At 37.3% G+C, this 13363-nt stretch overlaps 1 protein-coding gene across 2 annotated transcripts in view; it reads right to left on the bottom strand.

Annotated features, from left to right (window-relative positions):
- The window catches only part of DLC1 (DLC1 Rho GTPase activating protein), a 242579-nt gene that overhangs the window by 216371 nt on the left and 12845 nt on the right, over positions 1 to 13363 (bottom strand). For both annotated transcript variants that reach the window (XM_075091412.1, XM_075091411.1), the window contains exon 2: positions 7110 to 8277. In XM_075091412.1, the coding sequence (XP_074947513.1) occupies positions 7110 to 8165 (1056 nt within the window). In that variant the 5' untranslated portion in view covers positions 8166 to 8277. The remainder of the gene's footprint in view (positions 1 to 7109; positions 8278 to 13363) is intronic.

Genomic DNA, 13363 nt, shown 5'->3' with positions numbered 1-13363 from the left:
TATGAATTTGGAAAAACAGATCCATGATCTTTCCCAAAAAGGAAAGATCCATGCTCTTTCCTTTCTTCCAAATTTTCAATTTACAAAATTTGAAAATCTTTGAAAAACCTTTAGAAAGACTCAAACTGACAGGAGACGCAGAAATGGAACAAAAGCAAATCTAAATTCCATACATGATAAAATAGATTTCCACTGTCTGAATGTTCATCTTTAAAAAAAGATTATCAGATTTCCAATATTTGCATTTGCCATTGTCCTTCACAAAACTAAGAAAAAACATTCCCTAGGTGCCAAAATTATATTAATGATTTGAAAGTAATTTTGCCGTGGCAGTGCTGCTGTAGTAACTAGCTTCTGTAGTCTCTAAGGTTACAAATTACTATAACACCCAAGTGTTACTTAAACATGCTTTAAGAACACTGCAGTTCAGCTGACATCCATTAATACTTAATGCCTAGATTTAAGCACTGAAGTCTTGGTCTTCCATGATCATACTGAAGCAGCGAAGCCTTGGTAACCTACAGCTATCCAAACAACATATGTCGTTGTCCACATTTTCAGAATTTTTAATGATCATTATAATCTGAGAATGCAGATTTTCTTCTTACTTGTTGGATTGCTCCACTAGAATATTCACAAGTGGTTTATCTTTAAAAAATACTCGATAGGAAAACAAACTGTGGGAAATGAATGCATTTATACATGATATTTTGAAACGATGTAATTAAAGATAGTTGACTTTGAAAATTAGCACTTTTAGAGCTGTCATCTTCCTCTGGCTGACACGCATTTGCAGACTGAATCTCAGAAAAAGGTAAATGCAATTCCCTATAAGGAAATCAGGACACAGCAAAAATGCACATGTACATTTTTTAAGATTTCCTGTACATTCCTGTTGTTTTTATTTGTACTTTTATCTTCTATGCTTGTCTTTCCTATGCTGACCTGAGTTATTACAGTGCAAAACTAACAAATGCGCATCACTGACAAGCCTACATATGCCTACATATTACTACATAAGCAGTAATAGTTTAGACTTGATCCCTACTAAACCAGATTCTATAGAAAAAAAATGAGTTTTAAATGTTAAATTAAAAATTGGTATGAAAAAAGAGTTAATCATTAAATTATCTCCATTCAACAAAGTCAGAATTGAGGTAAAGAGAGATTAAGACTTCAGAAAGACATACTTGTGACAGGTCTGGAAACTCGGCCCCTAGTATCCTAAAAGCAATAAAATAAGAAAATTATCTAAAATGTTGGATACTATTGTTCACAACAAGCTCATATTACTTTTTAAATAAGAATCTAATGCTGACAGGTGAGCACTCAGTTGAAAGGATTATGCAATGTGAATAGTAGAGATGACAGGGAAAAAATTGTAAGGAAACCATTTCAGTAAAATAAGTAGCTCTTATGATTTTTTTTGGAAACTTTCCTACTACCTCTCCCAGGTACCTTACTGAGAGGACTAAGCCAGCAGGCAAGGCTCCATAGGCTTCCTGTGGAGTCAATTTACAGTAAGATACAAGTAGAAGCTCCTGGAAGAACCTAACTTTCTAACTTGCCATAAAAAACATAGTTTTAACCTTGTAAAACAGAATTTATTACAGATGGTAACAGAAGAGAGTCAGCCTTCACATCTCATGGGCAACCATAATATTCAAGTAGAAATATGGATGGAAAGGCCCAAATTCAACTAAGCATTTTTTGTGTTTGTCTTCTCACATTAGTATAGTTATAATTGATGAATTAATGAAATAAACTTTATTGCAACAGTACAGAAAATGCAAAACCATGCTTTAAAAACTCACAGCTTTTGTGTGGGGGAAAGGTGTTGCTACAAAGACCTGTGTCACCCTAGGTAACCTTCTACCCGGGTTTCTTTCTACATTTACTGCCATCCTTCTGATAATTTTTTTCTTAAACTAATTTGCATCTCATTGACGGTGGCTGCTGCTGTCATACCGACATTATCTGTGTCCTTAAGTATTCTTTCCAAACCACAGAGTGTTTAATCTAGAAATCTGGATTTAAATAGGAGCAATAATAGTGAGCATTAGGAAATATCCCTGACTATTATACTCTTTAGTCTTGCAGGAATGACTTCGAAATAATATCAACTGTTTGAAACTGGAAAACTAAGCTGGCCACCATGAAGAACTGCAAGGAGTAAATATTAAAAGCAAAAGTCCCATAAAAGAGACCTAAAGAATTTGTACATGGAAACATTTACTTCATTCTTTTTTTCAGTGAAACATAAGCAAAATACTATAATGAGACTGAAATGCAGTCAGAGATTACCTGTGAAGAGAAACTGGTACAAATTCATCACGTATACTCCAATCAGTTTGATACCCCAAGTAGCACTTCCTGAAACAGTATTCTAGGCTATACCTTTCCTTGGAAGGAATACAGCTGACAAACTTCAAATCACCAGGCACAATACATCAATTACATTTCCTGAAACCAATCATTATGTATCAATTTCTTATTTCATTGCACTGTAAGCAGTGAATTTGCCAGTACTCCATCATCTCTAATCTTATAGACTTTTTAATACTTTCAATCAAAAATCTCCATAGAAACCAGAGTTTGTCTGAAGTATTTTGAGCTTCATATTGGAAGATTTACTCCAAATCTCTTTCTATGAACTTCTCAAAAAAATTACTGCGACAATAACCTCTTCCCCAGTGACTGAGCAGTTCCAGAACCTATTTCTCCCACAGGTTAATGAAAACAACAATATCAAACGTTGCAAAAGAATATTGCTTTGAGTTGCCTGAGAAAAGGGCTGCTTTCAGAGAAGCAAATTTTTGTTTTCTTATATCATTACAATCTGGAATATAAAACATAAGAGATAGAAAAGTATTTCATCATTGCAATGAATGACAGATTTTCAGTAAACTGTGTTTAACGGCAAGTGTAAAGGCATGTAAGTGTCTACACATTACCCAAACTAAGAAAAAAAAAAGGTAACTAACAATTTTCACATGTAATTGTTCATTTGTGTATGTTAATTCAATTCTTTTTGTTCTTACATTTAGATATGCTTGAGGATATGGTTTAGTGGTGGACTTGGCAGTGATAGCTTAGTGGTTGGACTTGATGATCTTAAGGGTCTTTTCCAACCTTAACGATTCTATGATTCTATGAAAGTACATTGTATCCAAGCAGCCCAAGTGCATGTGAGTAGTGTTTCTGGCATTTACTTTGGATCAAATCAGAATACGCTTCTTATATGTTCGTGTATATTCAGTGAAAAATCAGTTTACTTTTTCGCAGATTATTTTTTTCCCCCTCAATCTTCTGGTACTATCTTGCTAAAGCTACTTTGTGGATTGCATTTTGTTTTTAAATATTAACTACAACTTCCTGACTCTTATTAAAAAGCCTATGAAAAGTAATTCTATCTTTTTGTATGCAGAATGCTTTTCAATACTCCATCTCCTCCTTTCCTTAAATGCAGGGATACTACAATCTGCTATGAATTGAGTCCAATGTTATTTGCTGTTATATATAGTGTTTTTATTGTTTCTTTTTTTTCCCCACAGTCATGAGTCATTTTGTATTTTATTAAAAATAATAGGTGATATAACATTATCCTACAGGAGAGAGGAATGAATAGTCACAGTTGGTTCCTTAGCTGTTGTCTCCCAATTTACATGGAACAATCTCTAGGCATATAATCTAAGAATGGGGGTGGGAGGTGGGGTGAGAACAATGAAATATAAGGAACAAGTCAAAAATATTTTTGTAAGTGGAGTTCATTGCTCTTTCATTTTTTTTTGTTTTAAATTTCATGGATTTTTACTCAAACTCTTCAGAGACAAACTTCACAATGATGACTTTCTACTCCTTTACTGATTCATCATGTAAAAGAGCTGTCTTAACCTTCTTTTAAAAATTGCATTTACAAAATAATGATTAATATAGGTTGCAACACCACAGTTGAGATTACTCCAACCTTTGGAAATTCAGAATGTACAGTTCTCAAGTGAAGTGACTATCTTAAAATCCCAAATTTATTTAAACCAGGAGAGCATAGAGGAGGGTCTAGCTGGTGTAGCCATATACCCATTTATGCTTCTGCTACAGCGAACCATTAATAGTCATTATTTATGTTGTGGATAAACTGAATTGATTATGAATTAACACAAAACCAGGAAAGCTTGATTACTGTGGGATCTTTCAATTAGTCCTAACATTAACTTCTCACAATTAAATTCAAGCATTTCCTAGTTTTGAGCCTTAGGAAGTCTTTCTGGGAAAAACAAAGGAAAAGAGGGTGATGTGTATCAACCTTCTGAACCCTGGTGACTTAAGGGAGCAAAGAATGCTGTAACAGCTGGACCTGTTTGCAAAAAGTATCTTCAGTGTCAGTACATCCATCATGACTAAAGCAATTTACTGAAATGGAGCTAGTGCTGGTCAAAGATGCTAAACCTTAAGTCCTTAAGCCCTCAAGCCCTCAGACCTGCATTCATCTGCAGAGCAAGCACAGCAGATCCACAGTCTCACCTCAGCTTCAGTTTGAAGACAGCAGATCTACAGATAAGAGGGGAGGTCATGCTCTGTTGCCACAATTAGAAGCAGTTTAAAATGTTAACGAGGAACAGGTTTTCAGAAGAATTTAGTAAGAGCAGAATGATATCTCCTCAAAGATCCTAAGATCTTGGCTGTCACGAAAGTACCTGAAGTTCAGTTCCTTTCTATGATCCCCCAAGGTGCCACCTCAAGGTTTGGGTGCCCAAATACCTTCAGCAATCCATCTCCATGTGCTTTTTCTCATATTCTGACCTCTAAGAGCACATATGTATGTGCAACTATAATTGACACTGAGCATTAATCAGACAGTGGTGTGTTTTAGGCCGTAACTACACTGTTTGAACTGCTGACCTTGAGAGAAAAGGTTTTATATACCATTCCCAATCCCTTAAGTCTTCCTGTCACTGCAAAGCAAATACTTGACTTTTATGGATGGATTCAGTTTCAAGTCTGTTGTTTTTCTAATGTTTTGTTAAAATTACAGAAGTGGCTTTCAAGGGACATTTGTAAACATAGGCACATTTTTCATTACAGGTTATTACCAACACAGACAGGCTTTTGTAAAATAGTGTATGATTAGAGATAATGATAAAACCCTGCACACAGGAGCATTGTCTGAAGAAGCGTCCTGTGAATTTTGAGATAAATAATATCAGCAGCAACAGCAGATCATACTTTTTTCCCTCTTGCCGAACATTTTACCATTGTTGGTAGACTTCTCTAACCAAAGTGTACAAGGTCACTGCTTCAGATCTACAGACTCCATCACCTTTTACAGTGCACACAGCTTTGTGTTGCTGCAGCCATATAACTCTCAACCTTCATTGAAACAACTCCTTGTTCTGCTCCTTTCTATGCTCGTGTCCTTTCTTAGTTTTTCTCACCATTAGTCTCACTGGAATTTCTATATTCTGCCTTTTATATATTTAATGACAAACATAAATCACAAATATATTCTTAAATATATTTCTGGTGAGTGGACATTGAAAAGATGAGTACATGACCTCAAGTCAAGATACAACAAGATACATGGAAACTAGCAGTGTCAAACCTATTAAAGTATAAAGCATGGTACACTGAAAGCAAATGTGGGCATTCACAGCATAGCCACTGTATCTGACATAATAAAAATAAGGTTTATCTGTATTTTCAAATAATAATTATAGGATCCCAAAATTACACTATAAAAATTATTCTTGCTCACAATATGAAATGTACACATCAATATTAACAACTATGCTTAGTAAAAAAGAAAATTATATGCTAAAGTAGAGCACCTGAGCATATGGTTATAAAAGTCAATTAATTCTCAAATATGATGTTAATTTAGAGGTGTTTTTTTTTGTTTTAAACTTGAATTGTTTTCTACAGATGGGCAAGTTTAGCATTTTTGGTACTGCTAGTCAGGTTTCTGTTTCTTAATTGTAACTCAGAGCCATACTTGTTGCGAGATCAGTTAACAGTTACCATGTTAACTGTGATTGCATGAACTACCAAATGAAGACTGGCTTTGAGGGCTTCTGAAAAATCTTGCAAAAGTTACATACAGCTTCCAACCATACCAGTTGAACGTTAATATTAACAAAGGGATTACACAAGGAAGCAATGGCCAGCAGCTCAGGATACTGTGTTGGCACACAATACTTTAGATATGTAAATTTGTGCTTTAGCGAAACAGCTACTGAGGTACTACAGCTGATAGAAACACCCCCCACTCCCCAATTAATAGAAACCAGATTTAAAAAACAGACAAAAGAAGCTGGATCATGTCAAATGAAAAAAGGCAGAGAGAGGAGTAAACAATTACATATTGGTTATTAGCAAGAATAAACAGCATAGCTGGGAAAGCCAGACTTCAGGATGAATTCTGTAGTGCCACAGCCAACACATCTCCTCCCGTGAAAGCCAATGTAAGTTTTATTGCTAGGTAATCTCTCCATTAAAATTTTGTAATGATATTCTTCCTTACTCTGTGTGGACAGTGAAACTCTCTGGTTGCTTTAAGATTACAAAACATTTTTTCAAACTCTGCATACTTCTTTTTGCAAGAACATATGCTTGTGGGGCTAAGCTGAAAACCAAAGAACTACTGCAAACTGTTTCCACTCCTTTTTTCCTTTTGAAAGTTTTGTCGCACTTTTTCCCTGTTCTCTTTTTTCAATAAGGTTTCCAATCCTCTAGACACAATCTGTTTCCTAAGAGGGCTAATAATACCTGATAACAGCAGAAAACCAAAAATAAAACCAAACCCACAGAAGACACTAATTCATTTAGCCTTGAACAACATATTTATAATTATATATGTGTAAAATAAAGTGAATATAAGGCACCTTCCAAATTCACAGCTCGGCCATTTTCAGCTTAAAAAGATCTCATGAAACTCGGTTGTTGTATAAACACATTATTGTCAAAACCATTTGAAGAAAAATCTGACAAGTTATTGAAACAAGGCTGAAAAACACATTTAATCTTCAATCAATTAGTCATGGAATCACCTTCATCAGAAATGGGGAAGAAAATATTAGGAAAAAAAAAATCTCTGCAGTTTATGAGCATCCTACCTTTCTTTTGCGCAGTTTCACTTGACTGTCTGAATATTCTTGTGTGGTCAAATGATCCCTTACATGTAAAGACTGAATATCTTCTGCTGAACTGACATTTGAAAAGCATTTATTTTCAGGGGCCACTTGAGGTTCTGTGAAACCACTTTCATCCAAACCATTTTCTACTGCCGGGATGAGAGAGCAGGGAGAAGATTGCATAAGGCAGTCGCTGGATTCCACTACTGAACATAGTTGTCTATCACTGCCGATGCATGATTCAGAAGAAATCCCACTCTCTACCACATTACACTCAGACTTTCCAAGCCCGTCTTTAAAAGCATCAGATTTCCGGCGCTGTTGTGCAATTACAGCAGTATGAAGCAGCTGCTTCCCAGGCATAATAATTTCTTTCACATTTGAAGAATTAGAAAGATTTTCTTTCTCTACATCTACTACTTCATTTAAACCTTCATAATTACAAAGCTCCAGGCTTTGGCCAATACTGCCACAAATGTTGTCTTCTTCCATTTCCTCTTTAGGAACTGTATCACAGCCAGGTTCCTTACTTATATCTCCAATTAGTCTGGATGCTTCTGTTGCCTTGTAACTCTCTGTTATTGGTACCATCTGTGTTAAGGAGCCTGCTCCATTTAAATTCTTCTCTTCATCTTTTGGTTCCCTTCCTACAGCAGTGGTGTGGTAGTTAACACTATCCAGGCTGAGTTCTGCATAGTCATGATCGTCATCAGACACATGAACTAGAGTTTCTGTGCTGGCCTCCAGAAAGTGCTCCTCATCCTCATGGTTATCATTTTCATCCACCTCCTTCGAAACACTTCCCAACTGCTTTGCAGGGAAGCCAATCAGCTCTCCACTATAACAGCACTCTGGAAATGAAGCGCATTTTTCTTTCCGGTCCACACTCAAAACCTCATCTTTTTCCATACTTGCCTGCAAGTTATCAGCTACAAGTCCGTGACGACATGCTGTATTATACTCCACAGACTCCAAAGCCAATCCCATCCACTGGGTCACGTGCTCTTCCCAGCTTTTCTTCCTGATTGCTAGAGACATGTCATAACAGTTCAGCAGCAGGCTGCAAAGTACCTTCCACGGAGGACCAGAGGAGATGTCATGGCTGCTGTGCACTGCTCCAGAGGGAGAGAGGGTTTCATCATTTTAACATCTGCAAGAAATAAAAAAAGACCGGGTTACTGAATCAACTCCAAATAAAAAAAGAAAAAAATGGAAGGAACAGTTTAAACAAAAGTATAAAAGCAAGATAAGACTGCGGGACCAGAAGGACAGGAATTTAGACGACTATTTTGTTTAAAGTTTTAATACTTTTCATACAAAATTTGACAGCACCCATAATTCAGTATAACTTTTTTTCTGATTATGCTCCAATATCAAGTAAACAAAAATGGTATAAAAAGGCACATGGACAGGCAAGTAGCTTCAGAGCCAAAATTTTTACAATAAGTCTCTCTCAACTATGTCTGTCATAAGATATTAATTTCCATGGGTATAAATGGCATTATGTCTTATGATTTCTTTGCACACAAAGTTATTTTGTATTTCCTCCTCATCCAGAGGTATCCACGGAGTACAAAATTTTGGCTGTTTCCCAAAGAGGTAGAGCAGAATTTGAGGGTTATTCTGAATCTACCAAAGTTATAAACCACTTGTCTTATAAGTAGCTTTGGCCCATTCAGTGGCTTTCATTTTTATTATTATTATTATTTCACTCTCTTCAGGACAAGTTGTAATTACAAGTATTATATGAAACTGCAGGGGCGATCAGCTGTTGTGTGGTAATAAAAAATACAACCCTAGGAAAACTAATTTATGTTTTTGACATATTCCTTAGCTTAAATACATTTTAAAATGTGAAAAACCCCTTGGTGAATATATTTGGGATCTACTCTTGTAAGGAATGGAGGAAACCCTTATTTAGGATGGGAGTCTCCAGAAGGCGTGCTTGTGAGCCAGTGTCGTCAGCCCTCACTGTGTCTTTCACCTGGAGCATCAGGCTCTGCCACAGCCCCTGGTGCCTGCTCGATTACCTAGGTGGGTACCTTTTACTGACTGCTATATCAGGCCTTCTAGATGATGGCACTTGAGATACATTAATTTTAAGACACTGCGCATATGAATTAGCACTAAGAAAATACCTTATATTAATTTATGCATTATGAAACAAAATTAACAAGTTCTTTGTCAAGTAACAAAAGAAATCTTCTGGCCTGTAAAACATTAGAAGTTTAAGGAGCAGACGCTTCTACTTTTCTCTCCCTACATAAGAACTGTCAGCACTTAGCATGGATCTGCTTATTGATTTCAGCAATAAAGAAGATTAAGTACTGAGTTTGTTCTGGGTCATTTCAGTCCACTAAGGCAAATTCTGATTGCCCACCAGGCCACAAAGCTGCCCTGACAAATCACATGCCTGAAAGTATAAAAGTGTTCATCTTGAAAGAAATGCAGAATTATGCTTGTGCAACTGAACCTCTGTAAATTATGTCTTGACAAATGGACTTTAAGGATAGAGTTGTACACGCTCCTAGATCTTTAACCTTCTTTGAGAATGGCAAGCTTCATTTCACATTCGCATTTTCCACCTCTGTGGAAACTGTGCTTAAAAAGAAAATTTATTCAGAGGGTAAGAGAATTCCATGCACAAGTCATTAGTGTGTGGGAGGCTAAGGAAAATGGAAAATAACACACAAAGCCAGGCCAAAAAAAATTATCTGCTTTCAGAGGCAAAATTTGGTAGTAATAAGTTAATACAACTTTAAGACTCTCTTTTCCTTCCAGGTTGAATATGAAAGGAAGCGGAAATATTAAAATGTAAAGTCAAATTATTGTATAAATTTGCAGTGCATTTACATTTTTATTCTAACTTCATATTTTTATTCTTGTGCTATTTCTAAGTGTCTGTGGTCCAAAATTACCACAGGGTGCAAATCAATAATGATAATACTTCTAACTTCTGCTGCACCTTTTCCTCATGAACCCTAAAGTTCTTCAGAAGCATTTAAATTAGTTTTACAACACTACTGTGTTTTGTTTTGACCTCTGAAAAGGGGCAGGTTTGCTAAAAGGGGCTCTATGATTTCTGTTGCCCTCCATTAGCACTGCTTGGGGCTGCACCTGGGTGCAACTCATTTGTAGCTTCCCTCTCTCTTTCCCTGCTAGAACAGTAGCTCCATCTACTTTACAGGAAATTAAACACTGTTGTGACAGCCATACAGGGGAATTTCTGAAAAAAAAAATCAAGAAAAGACACCAGTAATATGACGTATAAAAAGCTAAAAAATGCAACTTCCTAGTGACATACATGCATCCGTCTGCCTAGGATTTAGGCTGCTCTTAATGTGCAGATGGCAGGTATTCAAAGAGTTAATGGGTGTATGTTAATCTCGCTGCTGCTAAATGGAGCTACACGTGTGCAGAAAGAGGAGAACAGATCCCTTACTGTTTTTCATTTTTTGGATGTGGAGAGTTATATTTCATGGGGGATGAAAAACAAATAAATTTTACTCTAGGAACCCTTCTGTTTTACTTGCACTATCACTAGTTTTGGCTGCTTTATAGACTGCAGAAAAAATGATTAAACAAGAGAAGATCAAATACTTTGCTTGAAATGCAAGACAAATAAATACATGACAAGGGTACTTTCATTGTTCTCTAAAATATGAGCTTACGTTAGCACTGAGTATGAAAAATTTACCTTACATACGCCCACTCTCCCGGCAGCTTCAGCTATCAATCCCTGAAATCCCCTCATTCCCATGTTACGTGGAGGAGCCCATAGTTTGGTAGAAGTTTACTTTTCTTCTGTTCTCCCTCCACTCCTCAAAGTCTGCGTTATTTGCCAAATTCAACTTAGAAATTCTTTGCCTGTTACAATTGCTTGACAGTTATGGACCAACAAGGAACTTTTTTCTTTCTTCTACCTCTGTATTCAGAATAACCTATTTCCTCTGCACTCACATGCAGGCAGATAAGCTGTACTTTGGAGGATTCACCACTCCAGACCTCTGAATAAGATTCATAACTGTGCTCCTTTCTCTGCCAAAGTAAGCTGCCACTTCGCAGAAGAACGGGCTCCTGTCTTGATCACAGCTTTTCTGCTATTGCCGCTCACTTTTTACTTAATGTGCAGCACCTTTTGTCCTCTGAGAAATGCCCCTCTCAAGTCCTTCCGTACTGTTCACCAGGGGAAGAAGCATCCCTCTTTCTCCCTTTCCATCATTACCATCCCACAACTAGAAACCTTTATATCTGATTTTTCCAGGTTTTTAAGACAGGCAGATAAACTCTTAGCAGTCTGTTGAAATGTTTTGTAGAGCAAAAGGTCCTTTTCTTCTGGTCAAAGCATCTGTCAGCATGATACAGCCCACTCAGCTGCTCCCATAATTAAGACTCGTATTTTGCTTTTACTTTTCAATAGCACTAAGTTTGGTACTGCTTAGTACCATTAACTTTCTGAAGAATAAGGTTTGGAACAAAATATGAATGATAAAGACTTCAATTAGACAAAAAATCTTGATCCTGATGTGGCTTAAGGAATATTGGCAACATTGGCTCAGTAGGCAATTCTTGACCAAGGGAAATGGAAGTGAGCAGTGGCTGACCACACTGCAGCAGAATTCCCTTCAAGCACCCTCTGTGATGCTTCACGGTGTTTACAAAACAAGATGTCATGTTAGATGGGTTTCATAAATAATCTACTGTCTGCCTCCTTTACCTGTAAAATATAATAAACATGAAAAATAGGGCTTGTTTGTTTTGGAAGTTTTGTCTCAAGTCTCATGGAACCGATAGTTACTTTGCAGCAGGATAAAGCATGGAGTGAAGTGATGTATAAGATGAAATTTTAGGCTCTCCTGTAATTAGATTGTCTAACATTTTCTTTCAAGGAGGATTCCTATGATTTTTTTTTCTGAGAATCTCAAATTAAACTCTTTCCAGGAGGCTTTCGAAATTCAGACAGAGAAGCATCCTTTCTTTATCTCATGAAATTCCATTCAGGTTTGGCTGTGCTGTGCATTTTTCAAGACACATTTTACCTTCTTTACTTCCCTCCTCAACAAAATATGATGGCCTACAAGAAGTATCTTTAAACAAAACAGACCCAATATCTATGACTGACACCCCGTGAAAGTTGTGCAAGCTGCAGCAGGAAGATCTAGGAGTTGGAGCTAGAGTGAGAATGGAAAGGGGAAGAAGGACACTTACTTTAATGTCTGTATCTGTGCTACTCAGACCTGCCAGAGACCCAGCTCCCCTTCTGGGGCACAGGATGGGACACGAAACCTCCCAGTTATAAGAGTGGAGAGGCAGGGGCACACAACCAGGGCTCTCTGGTCCTCCAACTCCTCCCTCAGCCTCCTAGGACACAGAGGCAGTGCCTACCCTGATTCTCCCAGGGTGGAAGAAAGGGGTAATGACGTAGAGCCATTCAGCAGCAGCAGCCACATCATCAGATGGGCCACATTGCCATTAGAATGGGAAGGCTGTGGCATAAGCAGGCACAAATAAGACACCACCATGCAGGAGGACATGTCTGTGGCATCCCTGGCTGACCAAGGCAAGGACAGCCACTGACCCGGGTTTGACATCCCTGCTGGCCCCACCAGATCCACCATACTGACAATTCTTTGCACCATGCACGACCTTAGCCACATTGCAATAAATAGGCTTTGGACGGTAGAAAGTCATAAAGAACATGGGATAGATTACTAAGTAGAAATGTCAGGAGAATTTCAGAGAGGGCAAGCCAGGCAGTATGGTCTCTACTGTCCTGCCAGTGGAATTCAGTTTGTGCTAATACTTTACATGGGATGCAAATCTCTTCTGCAAAAAAATAAGGCAAAGCATTAGCTTATGAACTTACACAGAGATGAAAGACAGTTTCATTACATTTTTTACATAGCAGGCATACGTAAGCAACAGAGATCAAGCAGAAATATTTATTTTGTTATCATTATTTTATCTTCATTGGTCTGTGACCCCAGTCAGCAAACTTTGTTTAAGGAAGTCTGAGTGAACAGGGTCTGTTTCCTATAAACGCATCTCACGTCTTCCTGGTCTGGCTTACATTCAGGTCTTTCAGTAACTCCATACCAAGCTCTGAGACAGAATGTTGTTTACAAATAATTTGAGATAAACCATAAGCCTCTAGGTCTTCACTCAGCTAATTATTTTAAAATATCTCCCGTTTTAGAATTTACAGTCCTTCCTTCTCTTATTTCCTGGACATATAC

Source organism: Phalacrocorax aristotelis, chromosome 4 (assembly GCF_949628215.1).
Source record: "Phalacrocorax aristotelis chromosome 4, bGulAri2.1, whole genome shotgun sequence".
Classification (NCBI taxonomy): Eukaryota; Metazoa; Chordata; class Aves; order Suliformes; family Phalacrocoracidae; genus Phalacrocorax; species Phalacrocorax aristotelis.
Note: the sequence above shows the minus strand (reverse complement) of the source record. Positions and strands in the feature narration are given on the sequence as shown.